This window comes from Peromyscus leucopus, chromosome 19 (assembly GCF_004664715.2).
Source record: "Peromyscus leucopus breed LL Stock chromosome 19, UCI_PerLeu_2.1, whole genome shotgun sequence".
Lineage (NCBI taxonomy): Eukaryota > Metazoa > Chordata > Mammalia > Rodentia > Cricetidae > Peromyscus > Peromyscus leucopus.
Genome location: NC_051079.1, coordinates 33342126 through 33365118, shown reverse-complemented (window position 1 = coordinate 33365118; position 22993 = coordinate 33342126). Strand labels below are relative to the sequence as shown.

The following is a 22993-nucleotide window of genomic DNA, read 5'->3' as shown; positions in this document are numbered from 1 at the left end:
AATGAGAAAAAATAATTCAAAATATTTTCACAGCATTAATAATCACAGTGTTACCAACAGGTGTAAGCTGTCAGCTCAAGTTTAAAGCAATAACATGCAGAAGATATGTGTATGAATATATGTATGTGTGCATATATGTATGTGTATATGTGAGTACATATGTATGCATGGGTATATATGCATTTTTCAGATGTTTTAACTCAAAAGACAACAATTTTTGCTCTGTAATATGAGAAATTGATCCAAGTATGGGATTCTTTTTCTATATGAAAAGTTACCTGTTGCAAACTTTTAAGTTATTGCAAAGCAATAATTCTAGTGTTAAAATCGTAAAGCTAGTTCCACATAGATTAAATTTTCCACTATGAGCTTTGCTTGAGTAGATATCTAGCAGTGCCAGATACTGAAAAGCGTTAAGATAACTATCACAAATCCCATGTCCATCAGTTTTATATGCATACAATCTCAAAAATAATAGGCTCTTGTAGCTTGCTTTCCTGTGGCTGTGATAAACACTGTAATCAAAAGCAACTAGGGGATGAAAGGCTTTATTTCAGCTTATACTTCCAGGTAACAGTCCATCACTGAGGGAAGTCAGGGCAGGAACTCAAGATGACAGAGCAATGCTCTTTACTGGCTTGTTCCCTGGCTCATGGTCAGTGAGCTTTCTCATACAGTCCTGTTTAGGAATAGCACTGCCCACAGTGGGCTGGGTCCTCCTATATCATTAGCAATCAAGAAAATGAGCCTCAGACATGGCCACAAACAAACCTGATTTAGGCAATTCTTCAACTGAAGTGCCCTCTCACCAAGTACGTCAAGTTGACCATTAAAAACTAACCAGCACATAGGCTAATAATTACAATAATTATTTTTCAGTGATTTCAATATTCTGTGACTACAAAACATAAATCCAATGCTTGGTCAAAAGTCCCCCTAACTAAAAAATCAATAACTTAAAATTTAGTATTCATGTAATATTTAACTTTCATAGCAATAGATAGAAATTTAATAAAATCATTGTTTTTCAAGGTTAAACCCATAATAAGCACACTTTCTTATAAGAGTTCTATATCCTTTTGACAAAACTAATTTGCAAATATTTATTAGGCATTGGGACATGAATGCCTCCTGACAGATGATGAATACCTGAGTAACTAAACAAAGCCCTCTGTCCATGTCCAAGTAGACAAATTATTTAGAAAGAATCTCATTTGGGCACAAGACAGCCATTACAGATGAACACATAATTAGGTCAAAATAATCAGAATATTCAAGAAGGCAAAGGAGAAGCTTCTGGTGCACAAATTGAACTGTGAGGACTTGTCTACATGTTGAAGTCCAAATTTCTCAAAGTTTAAGCTCCAATGTGTCCCGTGAATTAAAAATCAAAGTCCAAGACTAAACCAACAAAAATGCATTGCTCAAAACCCGAGTCCAGCATAAGAAACACTCAGTTGATTACTGTTTGAAGCGAATCCTGCTCCCTGGTTAAAAGTAAACCAACCGTTGAAGAGGGGACATTTTGAGGCATCATAGGTCATGTTTCACACACACACACAATCTCCCAATTCTTTCAGACCACTGGACTCCATGCACTCTTGTTACAGGTGGAGACACACTGTATAAAACTCCCACTAGACGTCAAGTCAGTACAGGAACGGGGGTGGACGGGGCACCACTCAATTTAAATAACCTGTGGACCCACAGCGATTCCAGACCCAGGTACTACCAATTGCTGAAGTTTACATGTTTGCCTCAGACTGTTTTCCACCTCTCTCCTTCCAGCAGGGGTTTAATGCCAGAATTTTCCATTATCCAAATTATTCCCTATGCTTACTTTTCAGCGTGCCTGCTTAACTCTTTTAAGTCACTAGGGTCCTAATTAGTGGTGAGGAAGATGGAGCCGGCTGTGAGGCCTGAAGGAGTTAACTCAGTGCAGAGAGAGCTCCAGGTGGAGGCCAAGCCAGAGGTGGGTCAGAACTGTTAGCCCCACTTGTTTATAGACAGGATACCCCAACCTCCAAAGGCCGGCTTGCTTTCTTCCTCAGAGGATTTCCCCCGCAGTCAGAATCTGCCTGAAATCCACTGAAACAGTTGAAGTCCTTATAATGTTCCTCACAGCCCCGTGGGGCAGGAACGCCATCATCCCCATTTCACAGACAAGGAAGCTCAACCCCAGAGAAATTCAGCAACTTGTCCAAGGTCACACAGCTAATTAGTGATAGAACCTGGAGGGAATCCAGACTGACTGGCTCCAGAGGCAGGACACAAAGCCAGGAGACTATGTCGCAAAAACAGTAAACAACCCAAAAGAGAGTCAGATGGTTCTGTTCAGCAGGCAGGTTTAATAAGAAAAATTTCAGAAATTATAGATTTTGGGGGGAGGGCTGGACTTATCTTCAAATAATGCTTTCACGTGATTTCTATGTAAACTTTAATTATTAAACAGGGATGTTTTTCTCCTAAACTGTCAAGTAATACTAAAAGCCAAGACTATGGAGGAATAAACAGTAGTTTCTAAGCTACAGAGAAGCAGTTCTCCCAGATTTACACAGCACAATACTCAAAAACTTTGCTGGTACTCTGGGCCTGGACACAGAACATGCCAAGCTGATGACTGAGGAAGTCATTTGTAAGTACTTCCAGCAATAAAAGGGGTGACAGAAAGTTTGGAGAGGCCAATTTTACAAACCATAACTGTTCGAAACGGCATGCTTTAACTGGATAACTGCTCTCTTGACAGGTGATCCTTGGGAGATCACCAGAGAAACCCTGAGTCAGTTTATCTTCAAGGGATTGGGAAAAACTTATTTTTTAAAAACGTGGTTTTTTTTGTTTTTGTTTTTTTTTAAGGATCCAAAAAGTAAGGTAAAGATTCCATTGATCACAGCCATGTGATGGGGAGAAACACAGCTATGGAGCGCACGTGCTGGCATAGAAATAGCAAGAAAAACAACACTTCAAAAGAACTTCTTTTATAGAGCTGCATGGCAGACACACACCCATCTACTCCATATGAGCCCAGTCTAACAGGAAAAGCCATTACCTCTGGGGTGGTGGTATTTGTAGCCCATTTTATATTTTCCTATGCTTTACAATTTTCCAACATGAGTAGTTATTAATTTTCTAGCCCCGGAGGGAAAAAAAAGGCAAAATTTTTTTAAGAGAAAAGGCATTAGATCATGAAACATATGCTAATGCTTAAAATTAGAAGCAAATCACCCCTGTGTCCTTGGATATTGTTAATAGGCTGGGCAGCCGTGACACTGCAGTTCACCTAAAATCCGTGGCTTTTCAGCAAGAGAACAGACAGATCCTCGCGATACTACTGTAGCAGAAGTAGAGACGTCGGCGTTGGTTAACAGTCAAAACACCCAGAGCTGTTGTTACCTAAAAGGCCGAACAAAACGTCACTGATGGCTAAGCATGTGGTTAAACAACAAAATGGGGCCTAATTCTAGGCCTTGGCTCTCTTCTGCTGTGGGCATGGTTTCTAAAGGCACACACTTAAAACTTTCTGTCAGCCCAAAACTAGGAAAAAGGAGGTACATGTATCAGGGGCAGGCATAGAATCTCACTAAGAACCACGGATCAGGACCCATTGCTTGCAACAGAACACAGCCCCAGTGTGGACACCGTAGCCAAGCAAACACCACACACAAGCCTTTCCAAACCTGAAGAAATGCGTGCCCCATGAACACCAGAATTCTGACTCAAACAATACTGACAAGCGGAGACATTGCCATGAAATCAACACGCTACTTAACAGCATCTGAAAATATAAAGCCAATCATTTCATCCAATAAATGATCTTCTAAGTGTCACTTGGCGACAGTTTCTGGGAAGCATGGCCATTTGAGACCAGTGATGGCTGATATAATGTGGTGCTTTTTTTTTGGTCATCCTGACTGGATCCATTGGGTCATTTCTGACCTCATTTACAGAAGAAATTCACCAAAATGGTGTGCATCCAGAAGAATGGGAATAGGGGCATTCAAAGCCTGATGAGGAATATTCGGAGAACAAAGCCAGGACTGGTTAACTGTGAGGACATTTAAAGGGACCCGAGCAATGTGTAAATGTGAAAGAATCAATTTATCCTACTACACTGGAAATTACAGTTCGCAGTACTTCAACTGCAAGGCAAGGTCAGCCATGACCTTCAACTTGCCAAATCTAAAAAGCTCTTCTGCTCTCCAATTAACGGACCTGAGCAATTCAATGTGCTGCAAAGTGCTTTTCTTCTAACACCCCCATCTCGCCCTCTTCCACCTCAAAGGCAGTGCCTTCTCTCTCTCTCCTTTTTCTAGTCCCTCCTTTACTCAACCTCCAGATGTCAGAAACGATCTGATCGCCTTGCAGCCTTCTCATTTCACTGTTCTTGCTCAGTGATTTCATCAATTCCTGTGAGCTTAAATAGTCTATGTTGATGATGCCTAAATTTAATTCCCAGTACAGATCTTTCTTCCAAACTTCAGATTCATATATATATATGAATAAAATCATATATATAAAATCATATATATAAAATCAGTATAGTTTCATCTATATTACATATCCTTCAACGTGAATCTTTTTTTTTTTCTTCCAGTACTGGGGTATGAACTCAAGGTTCTGTGGATGCCAGGCAAACAAACACTCTATTGCTGAGCTACATTACTGGTACAATCTTGTATTTTCGACACAGGGTATTGCTGCGTTACCCAGGCTGGGCTCTAACTCTGCATGTCATACAGGCAGGACTCAAACTTGTGGTCCTCCTGCCTCAGTACCTGAGGTCCCACAAGTGCGCCACGAGGTCTAGCAAATCTTCCTTTTTCCACACCATGAACTGGACTGCTCTAGATAGAGTTCCAGGAGTGATCTCTACATGCAGACCTGCCCTGGCCTCAGATCCATGAATCTGAGTCTATTCTTTCAGTACAGTTCTGGAATGATCTCACATCTCATCTCTACTACCATTGCCCAAGGCCAGTGAACATCATTTCCCTCTAGGGCATAGCTTGCCAAGACTGCTATGCAGTCTCCAGGTCAGTGTGATTCCCTTAGTGTAAAGTAAAATAACCCTTCTGGAACATTACGTTAGAACATGAGTCGTCTCTAGTTTAAACACTTCAATGACATGAGAATTGTACTGAAAACTTTTCCCACGGCCTTGTGAGGGTTCCACAGTAGGTCCCTGTATATTCTCAAACCTTGTTTGGTACCTTTCCCTTGCAACTTGGGCTACATTGATTTGCTTAGTACAGTAAACTCCACCTAGTTACTAGGACTTTGCATGGGCTGCTACCACAGACTCTGTTGATACTGGCTACTTAACTTTTCCTCTATGTCTAGTTTAAATACCACTTCCTTGGAGAATCCCACTCATCCTTCTGTCAGTACATAGCATCTTTGGTCCCCAGTTTTCCATCTCGGTCCTTTATATCCTCACCATGGTATTTGCTGGACTTCCAAGGACTTATTTTCTTTTTTCTATTTTCTCCCTTCCTCACTAGATCTTAGGTCCGGAAAATGAACCTTTCCATATTATTTACCATTGTATTTGGAAAGCTCCAAGTTTTATTACTGTTGTTTTAAGTTTTTTGTTGTTGTTGTTTGCTTTTATATTTTGAGGCAGGAGTTTTCTATGTATCCCTATCTGGTAACATCACTATCTGGTCCAGGCTGGTCTTGAATTTACCAGTAATGTTCTCGCCTGTGTACCCTGAGTGCTGGGGTAACAGATGTGTACCACCATGCTTGACAGGAAAACTTCAAAACATTGATCATGGACTGAATAAAATCGGACTTCACTTTACCATTAAGAAAATCCTCCGGAACCTCTTCCATATTTTTAAAACTGTTGCTTAATGATGGAATAGACAACCTTCCAGGAAGTGTGCTCACACAGGAACTGGCTAAATACTTTTATCAAGATGACATAAAGGACATTCTCATGCTGGGTACAATGCTGGACTAAAATGCTACTAAGGTCAGTCCCTTCTTGTTTTATCAACAGAATTCTTAAGGAAGTTTGGGTTGAGAAATATTTTTAAAGTAATGAATAACATATTATTCCCCGACAAGAAGAAATCCTTGCTAAAAGCATCCATATAAAGCACATTCCAACCAAACGTGATTTCGCTGGCATTAAATCAATGCAGGCCTCCTTAGTCTGCTCTGACAAGTGTGGTCTGGGACAACGGCAGCCTACAGTGTCCCTTCCTTCGAGCTCCACACAAAGTGGCTCCGAAAAGGGACAGATGGTCAGGCCCAGCCACTAGTGGTAAACCTGAAGCTGTTCTCTCCATTCATTTGTGATGCTGCTCTGTAAACACACCGGGATCACATTATTTAGTGTCACACCCATTAATAATGCAGAGATCTTTACACAGGCGGGCAGGTGGAGAAAACTCGTCCTGAGTGATTTTGTTACTGCAGTATACACCTAGTCAAAAGGATTCAGAGTGTCATTGCTGCGGACAGGGAGGCTGGGGGCAATTTAGAATCCGCCACTGAGCTGCTCATCACATGACAGAGCAAGGCGGCTTCCAGCCCAGCAACCGTGGAGCCAAATAGTCATCCTGTAGCTACATCTTCCATCTACTTTACAGATACAACAGAACCTAAGGCCAATCTAAGATAATTTCTAACTTTTTAGTCCTCTTCACGTTCCCTAACCTCATTCAAAAAATTTTAAAGTCAAACGATACAAATTTTCAAAGTACTCATCTCTGACCACATCTTTACACTGATTATACAGTTTCAAGGATACTAGGCAATATACTGCCTAGTGGATATGTCAAAGTAGTTGCAAATAAGCCTGTGAGGTCCTAAATATTTTTACCTATAGGTATTTTGTTCAAGAAGATAATAAACTTTTTAGTCCTTGAAAAGAAAAAAAAAACTAATAAAAGTCTCTCTTATAACATACAGGATTCAGCTTGTTGTGGAAGAATAATAACAACATTCAAGAAATCAGGGACAGAGGCACTGGTCTGTCTAAAGGGTTTTTTGGTGCCAAGGCTCAAACATGGGGTCTTGTCAATGCTGGGCACTGAGCTACACCTCTGGTCCTATCATTGAGTCAGCAATATTACTGCTAGAATAGATCATTCTCATGCATACACATATATATTAAATATGCAATATATAAGAACAATATAGATAAGTTATTATAATAAATCATTAGAACATATTACATACTATATACATAGTATATACTAATATATATGTATATATGTTGGAAAAAATTAGAAAACTCCAAATTATTCATCAGCACTCATCACAGGGCTGACAAAGCAATCCACAACACATCATAAAATAGGATATGATCCAGCTATTCAAGGAAAGAATGAGCCAGGTCACTAGGGACTGATGGGAAACACCTCCAAAGTGCATTAAGGAATAAAAGCAAGCTGTATATGTATATAGCTACTTCTAAATATTTGATTTTGAAATTCCAAAGGGATGCGAAAGACACTTAAAAGTGGTTGCCTCTGAGAAACAGACTAAGTGTCCAAAGAATGTAACTTTTTTGGCTTTTTCTAAAGTCTTCTGCTACTCATATTTGTTACTTTGTAAAAACAACAAGGACTACATGGGGTATTTTCTTCATGGTCTAGGAGGATCTGCATGCTCCCTGTAGAAGTGGGAAAGCCAATGTCTCTCCTCCTTTACAGGGAGAACACCAGGCCTATCAGCTAGTGAGAAGGCAAGCCTCCCCTCCCCAGAACCCTCCCCCCACTGCCCAGGAGACAGGCAGGTCACTAAGACCCCACCCTCAGCAAGCCCTCCTCCTCTGTGGGGCCGTGGTTCACAAGTAAAGAGAGATCTTAATTTCAATTTTTCCAGCTATAGAACTAGATAATTCATCTCTGAAAACCGAGATTGAAAGAGATGCAGAGAAATTCCATTATAAATGATCCAAAGAAAACTAAATGTTTCCCGAGTGCTACTTATCATGTAATTATATTACCAAAGGAAAAATCCTTTCCAATTTAAAGTACAGGGCCTGCCAGTCTTCTGAATTCCGTAAGAACCAGAAAGACCATGTAGCACTCCAAGGGGCTTCCTTTCTCACTTTACAATCTTGTTTTGGCAAATCTAAAAAATTCTAAACAACTCATTTTTATAATAAAGTTGATGCCATGAGAAAAAATGGTAGGGAGATAAAGTTGAAAAGAGTAAATGAACTCTGTATTTGAACTTTCTTACAGACTTTCATTTATATTTATTCTGTCAAAAAAAAAAAATCTCCAGCCCTACTGCAGGGTGAGGACAAAGAAATGGTTCCAGAAATCACGCCTCTGCTCTTAACCTTGAGGCACGAGGAAGCAGAAAGTTGTTCATTTGGTATCACAACAAGTTTCCAATTGAATAAATCACAACCCTTACAGTCATTTGGACTTGTCAAAAGATGGTGATTGCATAAGCATGTATTAAGGTTTGTTTATTTATATATTCACTTTATTCCTGCATTTCTTTTTCCTCTCTGGATTTGCTGATTGATGCAGAACGCAAAGCCAAATAGGCATCTGAAAAAGTCTAGTATCTCCTGAGCTAGAGACCTTCCCCCATTCTGTTGGATTCTATATAATCATTGCTGACAAATTTTTTTAAAAAGAAAATGAGGGTAATTTCATTTTTGGTTGTGAGGAGTGAAAGTAATTAGTGAAATGAACTATATAGGTAGCCTATGCATTGAGCTGTCTGTGGTACTGAAAAAATGACCCCAAAGCTGAATTGTACTGTGCTGTGTTCTTCTGATCTAAAGCCTCCCCATCACACTATTTTAATCCAAACACTTCTACCCATGAGTCACCTGAACCATTTTATGTTGCCACATCGTGTATAAACATTTTATCAAAGGTCACACTGAGTCTTGCTTTCCAAGGTTCTCCGTTGAAAATGTCAGGGCCTCCCCAGGCTTGATTAAGGGATTCTCATGGACAGAACGTCAGGACATCAGCTAAACCACTTTTCCTGAATACAGTGGAAAAACACATTAAGCACCAGAAACTCACCCTGGCTAGCTGTCACTATCTAATCACCATACTGATGTGCCAAAAGTAAAAAAATAAAACTGTCATTTTTTTTATGACATCTTACATTCAAGGGCATGCCCCGAATGGCAGCACACCCCCTCTATTTGCCTGCTGCCTTACCTCAGAGATAAATCAATATATTTGGTATTCTTTATAATAAACCTTGAAGTGTTCATTAGCCTAAAAAACTATACAAAAGAAATACACTTCCCATGGTGATACAAAAAAAAAAAAAAATATTAAAAGAAGGATACAACTACTAATTTTTTCATGATGATCATATAATATAATCACATACACTCAGTTTCTTTGAGCTTCAGGGCAAAGTATTATGTTCTTTGGATAAATGAGAAGCTTCCTCCTCTTTCTGGTTCTTCTTGACTTCTAGCTCAGAGTTTCCACATATATTCATTACTTTCCATGTTGTTAAAAAAAAAAAAAAACTTTAAGAACTTTTAAAAACATTTTACTTTTAAATTATGTGTCTGTGTCTGGGTATGTGCACATGAGTGTTAGTGCCAGAGGAGACCCGAGGCAGTGGATTCCCCTGGAGCTGAAGTTACGGGCAGTTGGATACCATCAGATGTGGGTGCTGGGCACCCAACTCAGTTGTCTGCAAGAGCAGTATGTGCTCTTACCTGCTGAGCCAGCTCTCTGGCCCACTTTATTCAATTTTGAGGAAGCATTGTATCTAAGAATAGTGGAAGAGAAAACCCTCTTGATAAAATAATGAGCTTTTCTAAAAGCTGTATCCAACATAACTTGGTATTATTACCTAAGCCTCTACTGTGTAGTAATCATAGTAAACATGGCAGGTTTAACAGCAGCACATAGATCATAAGTAAGCCCAACTTTAAATCTAGCATTTTGTGATGTTTGTGTCATGAATGGTAAATAAGCTTACTGCCTGTATTCTCCAGAGGGCCAATCTTTGTCCCAGCTTTCATCCCTTATGCTGTACTATCTATTCAACACAACTGAAACACACACATTAGTAAAGGAGGGCAATGCATCAAGCATAATATAATCTGTTAAAATATTTTATATTTATTTGTGTCTGTACATTTCTAGAGCTCTTACACTGTATCAAAATTCTAGGACACATAATTAATCTCAGGCAGATTCCCCTTATAATGGAGTTATGTAAAAAAACAAAAACAAAAACAAAAAACTCTATATATAATTCTTTAGACATTCATGTTTTTTAGAAGATCCTCTGTTCTTCAGGATAACACAAGCAGCTCCCCACCCACACCCCATGAACGTTTGTTTATTTAGCTGTGTGATTTCAGGTGGAAGAGCCCACACTAGGAAAGCTTAAGATTTATAAAAGCCATAATTGGCAAGGTCTCTCGTGCCAGCATGGGTTAAACAAAACCACTCTGTCCTCCATGCAAAGCATTCTAAGCCATTTAGTTCTTAAAAACCTAGAAGAAAACCTCAAAGTAGCATTTTAAGCTCAACCCCGTTCATACATCAAATATGTGTGTTTAGAAGGGAAACAGATCAATTCCTCTCCTTGTTTCAGGACTCTTGGCTAGCAGCAGCAAGGCTCAGCAGGAAGAATGCTAGAGGAAGCAGAGAGGCAACACCTGTTTTCAAGTTGGGCCTCTTACCTCCTGATCTATCGAGGCTACTCATTTCCTCTTGACTGTCCCTATCTGTAAACTAAGTCAATAATCCTTTGTTATTTTCCACTCTTCAAGTAAAAATGACTTTTTTCTGTGAGGTTGAGGCCAGCCTGGTCTACAGAGGGAGATCGAGGACAGGCACCAAAACAACACAGAGAAACCCTGTCTTGAAAAAAACCAAGGGAAAAAAAAAAAAGACTCGGGCTTAAAGCACCATGGAAGACATTTGGAAGAATCTCAAAATCCCACCATTGTGAAGACTGCACTGAAGACGATTCTACATACTGTCCTAACATTGAATTTCAGGCCCACATGCCTTAGTATATTGTTACTCACTCCAAATACTCCGTTTTTACCCTCATTCTCTAAACTCATCCCTTCAAAAAACACACTTGTCAAAGTTTTAACAAACAAGGAAGCAAAATGAAGTCATTTTCTTCCCTCCTCTCTTGGAGTTAGATTTCTCTTTATTCTGTCTGGACAGTCATTGAGATTGAATTCTTCAGCCCAGCATGGTGGCATACCTTTGTTCCCAGAACTACTGAGGTAGGGAGGTAGAAATAGTTGGATCTCTGTGAGTTCGAGGCCATCCTGTCTACAAAGTGAGTTCCAAGACAGCTAGGGCTACACGGAGAAACCCTGTCTACACAGAAAAAAATCCAAACCCAAACCAAACCAAACAAAGAGATTGATTTTGTCTATCCTTACTGTGTATTGAGTAATTACTAATTTGAAAATAATTTAAATTGACATTAAACTACCTGACAAATGCATACAATATTTTAATGTTCAAAGGGAGCCTAAATATGTAGGTTTCCTAGTCCTACCAATGACCAAGGATGGTTCAAAAATATTCTTATAAATTCCAAGCTTGAAAATATCAATCTGATTTTTGAATTCTCTAGTTACTTAAGGCCCCAAACTTTAATATGTGTTTGTGTGTTAACTATGGGCTAGAGAAAAACAACTGAGACTTTTTTTTTTTTTGAGTGGGTTCTATCAACAGCAGTCAGCTTGAACAGAGAGTAAAGCAAATATTTTCTTGTTGTAAGAGCTCATGAGGGCAGGGGTCTTAACCTTTAAGTGACATTTAAAATACAATGATTGCAGCTAATGATCAACTAAATTAGTTAGTTATATGCACTTTGTGAACTAAATACGCTGCTGTAAAGTGAGTTAGAGAAAAGGGATGGTGTTAGGCTAGTGATACCGTGAACTTATTTTCTTCTATTATAATTATAGGCAATACTGATATCCAAGGCCTCCCCTGGTGACTTACTCATTTAGAAAAGGTGTGTCAATGAAGAACACATATTGCCACACAGGTTCAGGACAGTGTGGATCTCTCCTTTAAAAACATGTGACTGGTGGAAGGGGATCGACCCAAAGAAGTTGGGGAAAATCTTAAGACGCTACCAAACGCGTCTGCGTGTTTATATGCTGTGTTGGTGTTTTGTATTTTTAACTTTCTGAGAGAGCAGGTCCTCCTGACATAACACTGCGTGTGTCTCCTCTAACCTCAAGCAAGGACATAGAGGCTGGCTTGGAAAAGGTCCCTGCTGCCCTGCTTTCCTTTCCCCTACACTGTCTGCAAGGCTTTGGGTCATTCAAAAAAAAAAAAAAAAAAAAAAAAAAAGTAGCCGGGAGTCTGTGTTACCTGTATTTCCCTGGCGTGATACACGATGATCAGACCAAGCAGGATGATCGTGGAGAGACTGATAAGGCATTTCAGAGCTAAGGAATACAGCGACGCCTGCAACACAGATGGAACACTTTAAGAGAGAAGCACTTTCAACCACCTTCCAGGCCATGAGAGTCAGTTCCGAGCACGTGGACCTGAACTCATGGTAGGGGACGCGGGTGCGGGGAGAGGGGGTAGGGGGCAATCTGTCTTGGCTCTGGGATGTACATTATTTGGCCTCAAAGCCAAGGGAGAGGAGCCAGGAGCAAGGAAAAACTCCGAGCTTGGCGGCAGGGTCTGCACCATCAAGGACTAAAACGAGGCACCTGGCTCGCTAAAGGCTAGAGAAGTTCCTCCGGAGTTTAAGCACTTCAGGTTTGCAGGTGCCTCCGAAACTTGAGCTCCAGAAGAGGAACACGCACGCTTTCTCTACCGACTCCAGGAGCCACATATTAACACGCCTGGATGCGGTGGACACTCGTAACCCTGAGAACTTTCCTCTCCTGCTTGCTCAGCTGACTATGGGGTGTGCGTCCTAGCTGCTTCTGCTGCTCCGGTAGGCACTCTGATGGTCCTGAGGACACTTGCGACCCCGCAGGCAAAAGGTTCCCGCCGGCGCCTATCCCAACCACTTGGCTCCCGCTCCGGGAGGGTACTTAGGGGCTGAAGCCCATACCTTGTCGTAGGCGCCCCACGACAGCTCGGTCTCGATGACCATGACCACGATGCCGAACATGCCGAAGATGAGCGCGTAGTCGCTGAGCCGCTTGCGCTTCTCAAACAGGGCGCGCCGGTGGCCCAGCTTGTAGCCGATGTTCTGGTTCTTCTTTTTGCTGGACTTGGTGCCGCTGCTGCTGCCATGCCCGCTGCCTCCGCCGCCGCCGCCGCCTCCGGTGCTGCCTCCGCCGCCGGTTCCGTAGAGCGCCAGGTTGTTGGAATTGTTGTGCTCCGGCTTAGACACCACGATCTCCGGGGCTGAGGAAGAGGCGGCGGCGGCAGCAGACGGGGAGGACGCGCCACCACCTCCTCCTACGACGGACGCGGGGGGCTGCAGGGGCTGAGCCTCGGAGTCCATCTCGTGCAGGTTCCGGCGGGACGAGCTCAAGTTGCTGAGCGGACGCATGACGCCCCCGTTGTACCTGCAGCTGCTCATGGCTATTTCGGTGAAGGGGTTGCTCTCGCGGCGCGCCTGGGGTTGGTGATGCTGGTGGTGCGCCGGGTGCGGGTGGTGGTGGTGGTGCGAGAGCGGGGGCCCGGAGCCCAGGCTGCCCAAGCTGCCTGTGGGGCTGGCGGCGGGCTGCAGGCTGTGGCACTGGTGGTACTGGGAGGCGGACGCGGGCTGCTGCGCGTACTGCTGCCGGAGCGCACTGGCATGGCTGGACGGCGTCAGCTCGCTCACATTGAGCTGGCTGCCCCGGCGCGACGAGCAGCAGCAGCAGCACGAAGAGCCCGACAGCGGCGAGGAGGTGCGGGTCCGGAAGGCGCCGCCGGGCGAGGAGGTGCGGAGCAGCAGGGACAGGTTATCCCCCGCCCCCGCCCCCGCCGCTGGGGCACCGGAGGAGGCGCAGCTGTTGCACCGGAGGCATGGGCTGCTGCCACCGCTGCCCGGCTGCTGGTGTGCGAGGTGCGGGTGGTGGTGAGGGTGCGGGAGGGGCGCGAAGGGCGCGCACGGCTTGTCCTGGCTCTGTTGCTGCTGCTGGCAATGCAGGTGTGAGGAGCGCGGCGGTGGCGGCGGCTGCTCTGGGAAGAAGCCGCGCTGGAACTGCAATGGGGTTTCCATGTCAGGGCTGTTAAAGCTGCAGGGAGACCAGGCGGTGGTGCACCCTGCGCAATGCGTTATGGTCGGGAGCGGGGACTCCTGCTGCTGGTGCGAGGAAGGGCCCATGCCGGCTCCGGTAGAATCCAGGCGGCGAGTCCGATTGGTTGGGCGCACCAAAACAATGGGCATGACATCACCTGCGGGGACCAAGACTGAGTTTGCGGCGCGCGCGGCTTAGGGGAGCATGTGTGTGAGAGAGGTTGGGAGGGGAACCTGCAGAATGAATATCCCGGGGGCGCAGGCCCGCTCCGGCCCGGGTGAGGACACTCGAGGGCAGGGGTTCCACCTGCGGATCGCGCGCATCCCGGACCATGGTTGGGAAGACTGAGCTTCCCCCACGCCTAGCGGCGGGCTGCAGAGGTGGGAGCGAGAGCGGTGCCTCTGGCTCTACTGTCAGGGCCCCCTGACTGGTGCGGGACACGCTAGCCCGAATGACCTGCCTGGGGCACTGCAGCCCTGGTCATGGGGCAGGCGCCAGCACGGTGCGAAACCCGAGCCACTCTCCCGCCCTCTCGCCTTGTAGGGCCGCAAGACAGCACCTGCCCGCCCCACTCCCCCTCCCCCGATCATCCTGCCGAGAGTGGGCTGCAGGCTGCCGGCCAAGGAACTGCGGGGGCAAGGCTTTGGGTAGTGGGGAAAGAAGTTTGGCGACTGCCTATGAGAATGTATCAGCGTTGGAAGCAAGCCAGCGCCGGATACTCGGCTTGGCCTCTGAGGGATCATATCCGACCCCTTGCAGGGATCTGTCCCTGCCGCCTAGCTCCCCGAGTCCCAGAATTGGGACTGGCAGCGCGGTCGCTCTTAGAGGAGAGCGTTGCGGCGCGGGTAGGGTTAACCTCGCGACGCCCGGGCAGGGGGAGGAGGGGGCGGGGCCGGAGGAGGGGATCCCCGGCGTCCGGGGAGGAGCCCGCTCGGGTTTCCCGGGTCCCCCTGGCGGGGGCGGAGGGCTTTCCCCACTAGCGCCCGCTCACATTTGCGCGTTCTCCGGAACATGAGGGGCTGGCGCCCCTGGCCGCCGGGTCCGGGGCTGGGGCGCTCAGGCGGTCCAGCAGCCTGAGTGGGTAGGGCCGAGGGCTACCTTGGTGGTGCAGACGAGCCTTGTTCCAGGGTCTGGGGGCAGCTCAGCCACCGCAGACCGCCAGCTTCTCCGGTTTCCCTCTTCCTCCAGACCTGCAGTACAGACACAAAGCAAAGGCGGGTCACTAATGCGCAGACGCCAAGCATCTTCCTTGTCATGGCCAGACTGCAGCGGCTGGGCGAGGGGCTTGGTGAAGGTTGACTGATGCCGGTAGCCATCTGACTGCCATGACCGTGGTGGTGATTCGACTGAATAATCGCTGCCCTCGGACAGAGCGTTTCACTCGACTTAGATACATTGATTAATTATACTCTAATAAACCAGTCGAACTGCACTTTGAATTTTGCCATGGTGTGTCCTTATTGAGCTATACACAAACAAAACGGTAGGAGGTTTTTTGAGGGCTCTTGATTAATATTCCATCATTAAGTCTAACATTTGTATTTCTTTGTGAATTGAAATTCCTATCTTCCTAAAGGAAAAAAAAAAAGATGAAATTGGCCAGTTAAATGTTTCAATTTAAAATTGTGATTTCAATAGTTTTTGTGATGGAGATTGCTAGCAGATTAGACCAACACATTAAAGCGAAAGCGGATCGCTCTCATTAGGTAATTGGAATTCTCAGCTGGATCCAATTTCTTGACATTCTACTCAGCAGCTGCCCTAAAGTTGCTTACCTGGTATCTGCTTGAAAGTGTGCGTGTTTGTGCTCAGTGCCATTGAGTGAATAATTTATTTCTGGATATTCTTTGCAAGTGTGTTAAGCAATTGAAAATATTCGTGCACACAAGCAAATAGATTAAGAAGAAAAAAGAAAAGGAAAAAGGAGAGAATTGCCGTTAGAGCCATAGTCCTTGACAGGAGATAATGAATACTCGGGGCTTGAATTTCTAAATGATCTTGGTTAAAAATTGTATGTTAGTGGCTAAAAATCAAAGGCATTATTCTTATTATCTATTGTGATTTTTTTATTTATATCTCAAGTGTGGGAAACAAATAGTGTTTAAAATGAAGAAATTTGTTGATCTTTTGAAGGCATCTGATAGTGCACAAATGCACACATGAGGCACATTACTACAGAAAATCATTCCAGTGAAAAAAGGGCGTGGTTGTGCATGCCTGAGACCCTACACTTGGGAGACAGAGGTAAGAGGGAAAAGAGTTCAAAGCCACCCTCACACAGTGGGTCCGAAGCCAGCCGGGGCTATAGGAGGTTACTGTCTTAAAAAACAAAGGACCCAGTACAGTGACGCATACAGAAATACATGGACTTTAAAATGAAAGCTTCCAAATTATTCACCCTTAAGTCTGGAAAAAATTTAACTCAAGCATAAAATCTATTAGTGTACCCAATATCTATTAGTGTACTTCGCAGCAAATTGTACAGGCTTCTTTTTCATTGCTCCTCGTAGATGACTGAGTGAAATGTTTGACTCATCTTTATCTCTAAATACTTCAAAGAAGTATATCAACAATTAATATGCTCATCACCTGCTCATAAATTTAGAAAAGATTTTAGAGATGTCTCCCCAAATATCACAATAGCTGCTTCTCATTTTAAATTATATATAAGGTTCTAGACTTACAAAAATGTAAGGAAAACAAAAGCTGCATCCCCTTGTGTTAAGCTTCAGCTGACTTTCTCAAATACCACAGTCAATGCTTCTCACGGGCTTCAGAAACAAAAGGGTGAACAATATTGAACCTTGTGCTCACACACACACACACACACACACACACACACTTCTTTCTCTCTGTGTGTATGAGTGTATACTTTGGGTTACTGAGACATGGGTCCTCACTTTTTTCAAAGAAGACGTACAAATGAAAGGAAATGGGATCTCAGGAACACCAAAACTCAGATTGACCTAAGTTCAGCATGGCCAACATAAGAGCTTATAAAATAATAACGTGAAAGTCACTATGACTAGAGAGATGGAGATCAGGCCAATGAGACACTCACTGTCCTTCCATTGGAGTAAGCTGAGCACAGCTAACACCTTGCTAACACATGCTGTGCCTGAGGCAGACTGGAAGCTCTTTCATGGTGAAAACCACGGGCTTAAAAGGCAGCCATTGTTTCATCTTTAGTCTGAAAGATGCTCGGGCACTACTGACAAATGCCATTACGTCATGACAGGTGCCAGATTAAGACATTCTTGTTATCAGTGTTGCTCTGGTAGATGATTTTCATAAGTTCACATGCAGATGTTTAAATTATAGTGACTCTGACTTTGTGGGAATGTGTTCCTATGTAGCAGTGGTTCTCAACCTGTGGGTCTCGACCTCCAAAGACCATTGGAAAACAGATATTTACATTAGGACTCATAGCAGTAGCGAAATAACAGTTATGAAGCAGAAACAAAAATAATTGTATGGTTGGTGGTCTTTCCAACATCTATTAAAGAGCTGCAGTATTAGGAAGGTTGAGAACCACTGCTACATAGGATTATAGGAGTAAACACAGCAAAGTGAAGCAATTAAAGCAAAAAGACAGTGCTTTTCATGTGGATGGTGTTTTGCACTTACACCTTCGAGTAAGTGGGAAAGGGAGATGATACTTCAAGCAATGATCTGTGGTTTCCATTGAGAAGCTTTCACACTTAGATTTCTCCCCCTTTCTTCCATTAAGACAAGCAAGTGCTGGAATTCCCCTAGATTAACACCAGAGGTCACAGTCACCCACAAAATGCACTTGCAATCTCATCAGTTAAACAGCATCTCCATTTTAGCATCCTTTCTTTTCCTTTTTTGGTTATAGTTCTTTTTTCTTAAGCCTTCTAAGAGTGGTTTTCCCATATTTGTTATATGTCAAGCTTGTGGACAGGCACACATCTAACATAACCAGCCCCTAAACACACAGTCATAGAATGGGTTTCCTGAGCCACAGATGCCTAGTTTTAAAAGTTTCAAGTAGGTTTTATGCCACTGTCTTATTTTATTCAAATCCCTGTTATGTTCCTTTTTTATTATTTTCTTCTGCATAGGAATTGTCTGTACTTTCTGCTTCGTTGTCCCTTAAAAGGCAGGACTCTCTTGACCTGGGGTTTGTTTCCAAAATGCAGTCAGAACAAAAGAATCTGTTTCCTACATTGCATGGTCAAGCAACTAGACCATTTTGAGAATGGGTTTTTGTTTTGTTTGCCTGGCTGAGTCAATCCTTTGATAGTACTGAACCTAACGGCTGTGATGAGATCCAGCCTCTCTGAGCTTATTTTCCTTAGCAATAGATCAAGGGGAATCAAGACAGCATCAGTTATTTTCTTAGTATAGTTGCAAGTTTCCTGAAAGACAACAATTCGAAGGTCCACCAAACAACATTATTTTAAATCATATATTCCCTAGTATCACAATTAATACATTATATTTGAGGCAAACATTAAAAAACATATGTATTTTGATGCATGTATACATACCTGCATCATGATGATAAAGTATTAAACCTGTATTAACCTATTTTTCCAAAGGCTAATAAATCATGTTGAGCCCCAGTCCTTAATTTAATTAACTTTTCTATTGATTTTTTTTATTCTCTTCATTGTCTTCTTCTGTTTCTCAACTTATTAACCTATCTACAAAAGTCCCAGAAATGCTAGCAAGACACAAAAGGTAAAATCATATTAATCTTGCTAGCACAATTTAACTCTGGTTAAATATTAAATGGATGAAAAGGCTGAACTTATTGAATAATAGTGGTTTTTAAGTCTGCGGATTTCATAAACACATATCCCTTTGCTATTAGAAGTGGAGAAAGGGGGGAGGGAGGGGGAGAGAGGTGGGTCACTGTTTGAAGCCCAGTGGATTGTGCAAAACTGTTTCTTATGTATTGTTTTATTTGTATCTTGCAAAAAGCCCAGGCAGAAAGCAGAGAAGGTTTTCTTGTTATCTCCATCTTGCAGGTAAGGAGAACACGGGAGATAGTGCCTGCCCTACCTTAGGTGACACTGGTGAGCGGCAAGGACAAGCCAGATCTCTGGACAGTCTTTTGGGTCTGTGTGGTGTGTCATTTGCACATCCTAGGGACCTTGCTCCACAGCAGAATCACACACGGGTTGCATCCGCTTACCCAAGAGTAGATAGTGGTGCCTCTGAGTGTTTTCTCCCTGACTTCTATTTCCTGTGATCTTTCTCCTCTCATTGGCTTCATTGGATCAACAGGATAATTTGAGAGAATTTAATATAAGTGTGGAGGAAATGGAAGTACTTTGTGCCTGCTGGTCCAAGATGCCCAATTAAAAATACATAGAGAGATACAGGAATAGAAGTGTGCTTTCCTTTTTTAAACAAACAACAACATGATTCTGAGATGTTCAGCTATACCCCATATTCTTTCACTGACTTTGCTACCAGCCAGGGCATTCCTTATTTGGGGCTACATCCAGCAAAAAGTAAATGATCAGCGAGACTATTTGCTGGAACTACTGAGGGCTATTTTGCCTGGTCTTCCACAGCTGCGGAGGAAAGAGCTCTTGGTCTTGCAACTCAGAGGACTTTTCCCATTGTCATTCTTGGACTCACCCTGTTTCATCCTTGCTTTGCTTCATGGCAGATTGGTGAAAATCAGAGAAAGGAGTCAGACTTTACATGACAGAGAGGCCCGTGTATCTCCCAGATGGGGTAGAGAGCCAGCAAAAGTGGAATCAAATATCATAATTTTAAAATAGCCCTAAATACTGAAGACACATTAAGTCTCCATCATTTTTTTTCTTGATCACAGCCCTGCTAATTAAGTAACCCTGTGCTATTCACTAATCCTGGATATGTCTGTTTTCTCTTTTCTTATTTCCCTGTCATGCTTCAAGCTTATACAAATACTCAGCTCCTCTTTCTTTATAATTTTCTCCCTTTCTGGAATTATTCACAAAACTCCATCCTTTAGTAATTGTTAGCACAAGGGAGAGTTGATGCCGCTCCAATGCTATGGTTAAAAAGGGAATGAACCATGGTTTGCGATGCTGAATTCAGTGTAATGATGTCACCAGGAGGAGAGTTCTGATGCTAACTAACACTTGTTCACGTCCAGACTCATTCGTCATCTGCAGAGCCAGATTTTTCTTTTAAAATGTTTTTTTATTTAATGCTGCTGCTGCTGTTTTATGGATGTAAAGGTGTGAATAAAAGAAAGAAATAAAAAGGGAAGGATGTGGTAGTTTGAATGTGATTGGCCCCCATAATCTCATAGGGAATGGCTTTGTTAGGAGGTTTGGCCTTGCTGGAGAAAGTGTGTCACTGTGGGGGCGGGCTTTGATATAGCCCAGGGAGTCAGTTGATTTCCCATTGTCTGCAAGATGTAGCATCTCAAGATGTAGCAACAAGTTTGCCTGAGTGCCACCACACTCCGGGTCGTGATGATAATGGACTGAATCTCTGAAACTGTAGGCAAACCACCCCAATTAAGTGTTTTCTTTATAAGAGTTGCCATGCTCGTGGTGTCTCTTCACCGCAGTAAAACCCTAAGACAGAAAAGACATGACCACTCCTAGGTACAGTAGCCCTCTAACCAATCTGACCTAGACAAATGTTCATTAAGGCACTTCTCCAGTGATTTGATATTAGGTCACACTGAGAAAACTACCCATCACACTTATGCAATAATAATCTTATATGTGAAAGAATTAAACAAATGAAAATAAAGAATTAAACAAATGAAAGGCAAAAGTGGTTACAGAGAACTTTGAAAGATACAACTATAAGCCGTCTTTTGGAGATACACGTTATAGAAATACAAGTAGGTTAAAGGTTCAAAGATAAGCTGTGTGACAATAAGATAAACAAAGCGGCTTTAGACTATTAATCCAAATGAAATTTCCATATTTTATATGTCTGCCAATTGTACAATGAAGTGTCCAGTTATTTAACAATGCCAAATTCACATGGGTGTAACGACAGATTCTAATAACATGAGGCAAGACTGACGTGACTGAAAAGACAACCAAATAATCCAACAGTGATAGGTATTTTGTTGTAGCAATGAGATATGTAACTAAGAGGAAGTCTTCAGGCCTCTAGGGCTGGAGTTACAGATGGTTGTGAGCCACCTGATCTGGGTCGTGGGAACAGAACTCAGGTCCTCTGGAAGAGCATCATGTACTCTTCCTGCTGAGCCATTTTTACAGTGCATGGTATTGAAATTATTGCTCTAGATTCAACTGGAGAGATAAGCATCCTCATTGTTGCTCTACCTTGACCCCTTCACTCCTCTACCCACTTCCTACCTTCAGAATATACTATGAGGTCCTAAGCTGACTCTGCAAAGATGACGTGTATTGTTTTGTTTGGATCACATAATGTTCATTTACAATAAGAGCTGTTTTTAATTTATTTCTATATGCACAGTTTTGATTCAATGTTTATCAGAGATGAAAAACATGGTATCTTGGCCACTAAATACACCTAAGAATTCTGTTAGATGGTACTCTATTATAAATAACCTCAATTTCCAGAATTTGACTAAACACTAAGAATAAACTAGAGCTCTTAGGAGTGTCAATTCATGTCAAGAAATCTGTGGTGGTTACTCATAAGCGAGCCTTGGCTTTCAGTAGTCCTAATTGATTTTCTGACTCGCTGCATATCAAAAGTGTAAAATAAAGCCAAGAAGATACACTTACTGAGTCTGGTAAAATAAATTAACAACAGGGATGTAATTGCTTAAGAAACTAACTGTAAACAATAATGCACATTACAATTTGTAGAACATCAGACTTCACAACACAATTGGAGTCTTTTATGCATTATTAAGCCCAAGCACCGCCACTGAACTCATGACTAAACTAATCTGTGTGTCAATGGCAATCCTTGGTGACCAAGAAAACCTTAAAATAGTGAGGTGAGGTTTGCCTATAATCCTACACTAGGGAATGGGTAAGGCAGGTGGATTCCTGTGACTCTTGGCCAGCAGAGACTACACTATGAAACCCTGTTCAGAAAGTCTCACTAACAAGGCTACCTATACATGAACTAAACAAAAAAAAAAAAAACAACAGACACGCTAATGTGGACCAGGGAAGCCTTTATTCTACCCAAAGTACTATGGACAACAAATGCTGAGAGCAGGAGAAAGTCTTTCCCAGAGAAGAGTACACCAACTGATTATCCAATGCCAAACAGTCAGCCTGGACAACAAACCTAAGCATCATTACACAGACTGAGCAGGTTGTGCTTCTGTGTTGTAAGAATATCTAAGTGTCAACAATTAATGAAAAAACAGCCCGTGAATTTGAAAAGAAGCAAAACGGAGTATATGGGAAGGCTTGGGAGGAGAAAAGGGAAGGAGGAAGTGATGCAATTATAATAAAAAAAGGAAACAAAACAAAAATTCAAAACAAAAAGAAAACCTCAAGATATATATATGCATACACACACACACTTTAAGAATTACCTTCACAATTTTAAAACCATAAATCCTGGGGTCATAGCCTTTATCACATCATTTTGATTTGCTATGAACCATTCTAAATTTCCCAGACTTTTTGGAAATTGTATTTGTTGAGGCTTTACTGTGGAGAATGATACTTAAGGGTCACGTGTACTGGTGAACTAAAATCTTTTTGGAAGAATCTGTCCTTTAAATTTCCAAACAACCCTCATGCCAGCCCCTGCGGGCACCTATGGCACACAGTGGTGAAGAGCGTAGATGAGCTCTGTGGTCCTTAGCATCCCCTCTTCCAGTGGAAGCTCGACTTGCTTTTCATGCTTCTTGCGGCACTGGGCCTAAGGTGGCACTTTCACATGATGTATGATCAAATGATT

At 42.8% G+C, this 22993-nt stretch overlaps 1 protein-coding gene and 1 long non-coding RNA gene across 3 annotated transcripts in view; both read right to left on the bottom strand.

The window, feature by feature from the left end:
• Positions 1-14389, bottom strand: part of Kcnn2 (potassium calcium-activated channel subfamily N member 2) — a 132272-nt gene extending 117883 nt beyond the window's left edge. For both annotated transcript variants that reach the window (XM_028894137.2, XM_037197134.1), the window contains exons 1-2: positions 13021-14389; positions 12321-12416 (exon numbers count right to left, since the gene is read on the bottom strand). In XM_028894137.2, coding sequence (XP_028749970.2) covers positions 12321-12416; positions 13021-14292 — 1368 coding nt within the window. In that variant the 5' untranslated portion in view covers positions 14293-14389. The remainder of the gene's footprint in view (positions 1-12320; positions 12417-13020) is intronic.
• Positions 14390-15012: 623 nt separating this feature from the next.
• LOC119086262 overlaps positions 15013-22993 on the bottom strand; it is a 251078-nt gene continuing 243097 nt past the window's right edge. Inside the window, exon 3 of the long non-coding RNA XR_005089504.1 lies at positions 15013-15333. This is a non-coding gene — a long non-coding RNA (uncharacterized LOC119086262). The remainder of the gene's footprint in view (positions 15334-22993) is intronic.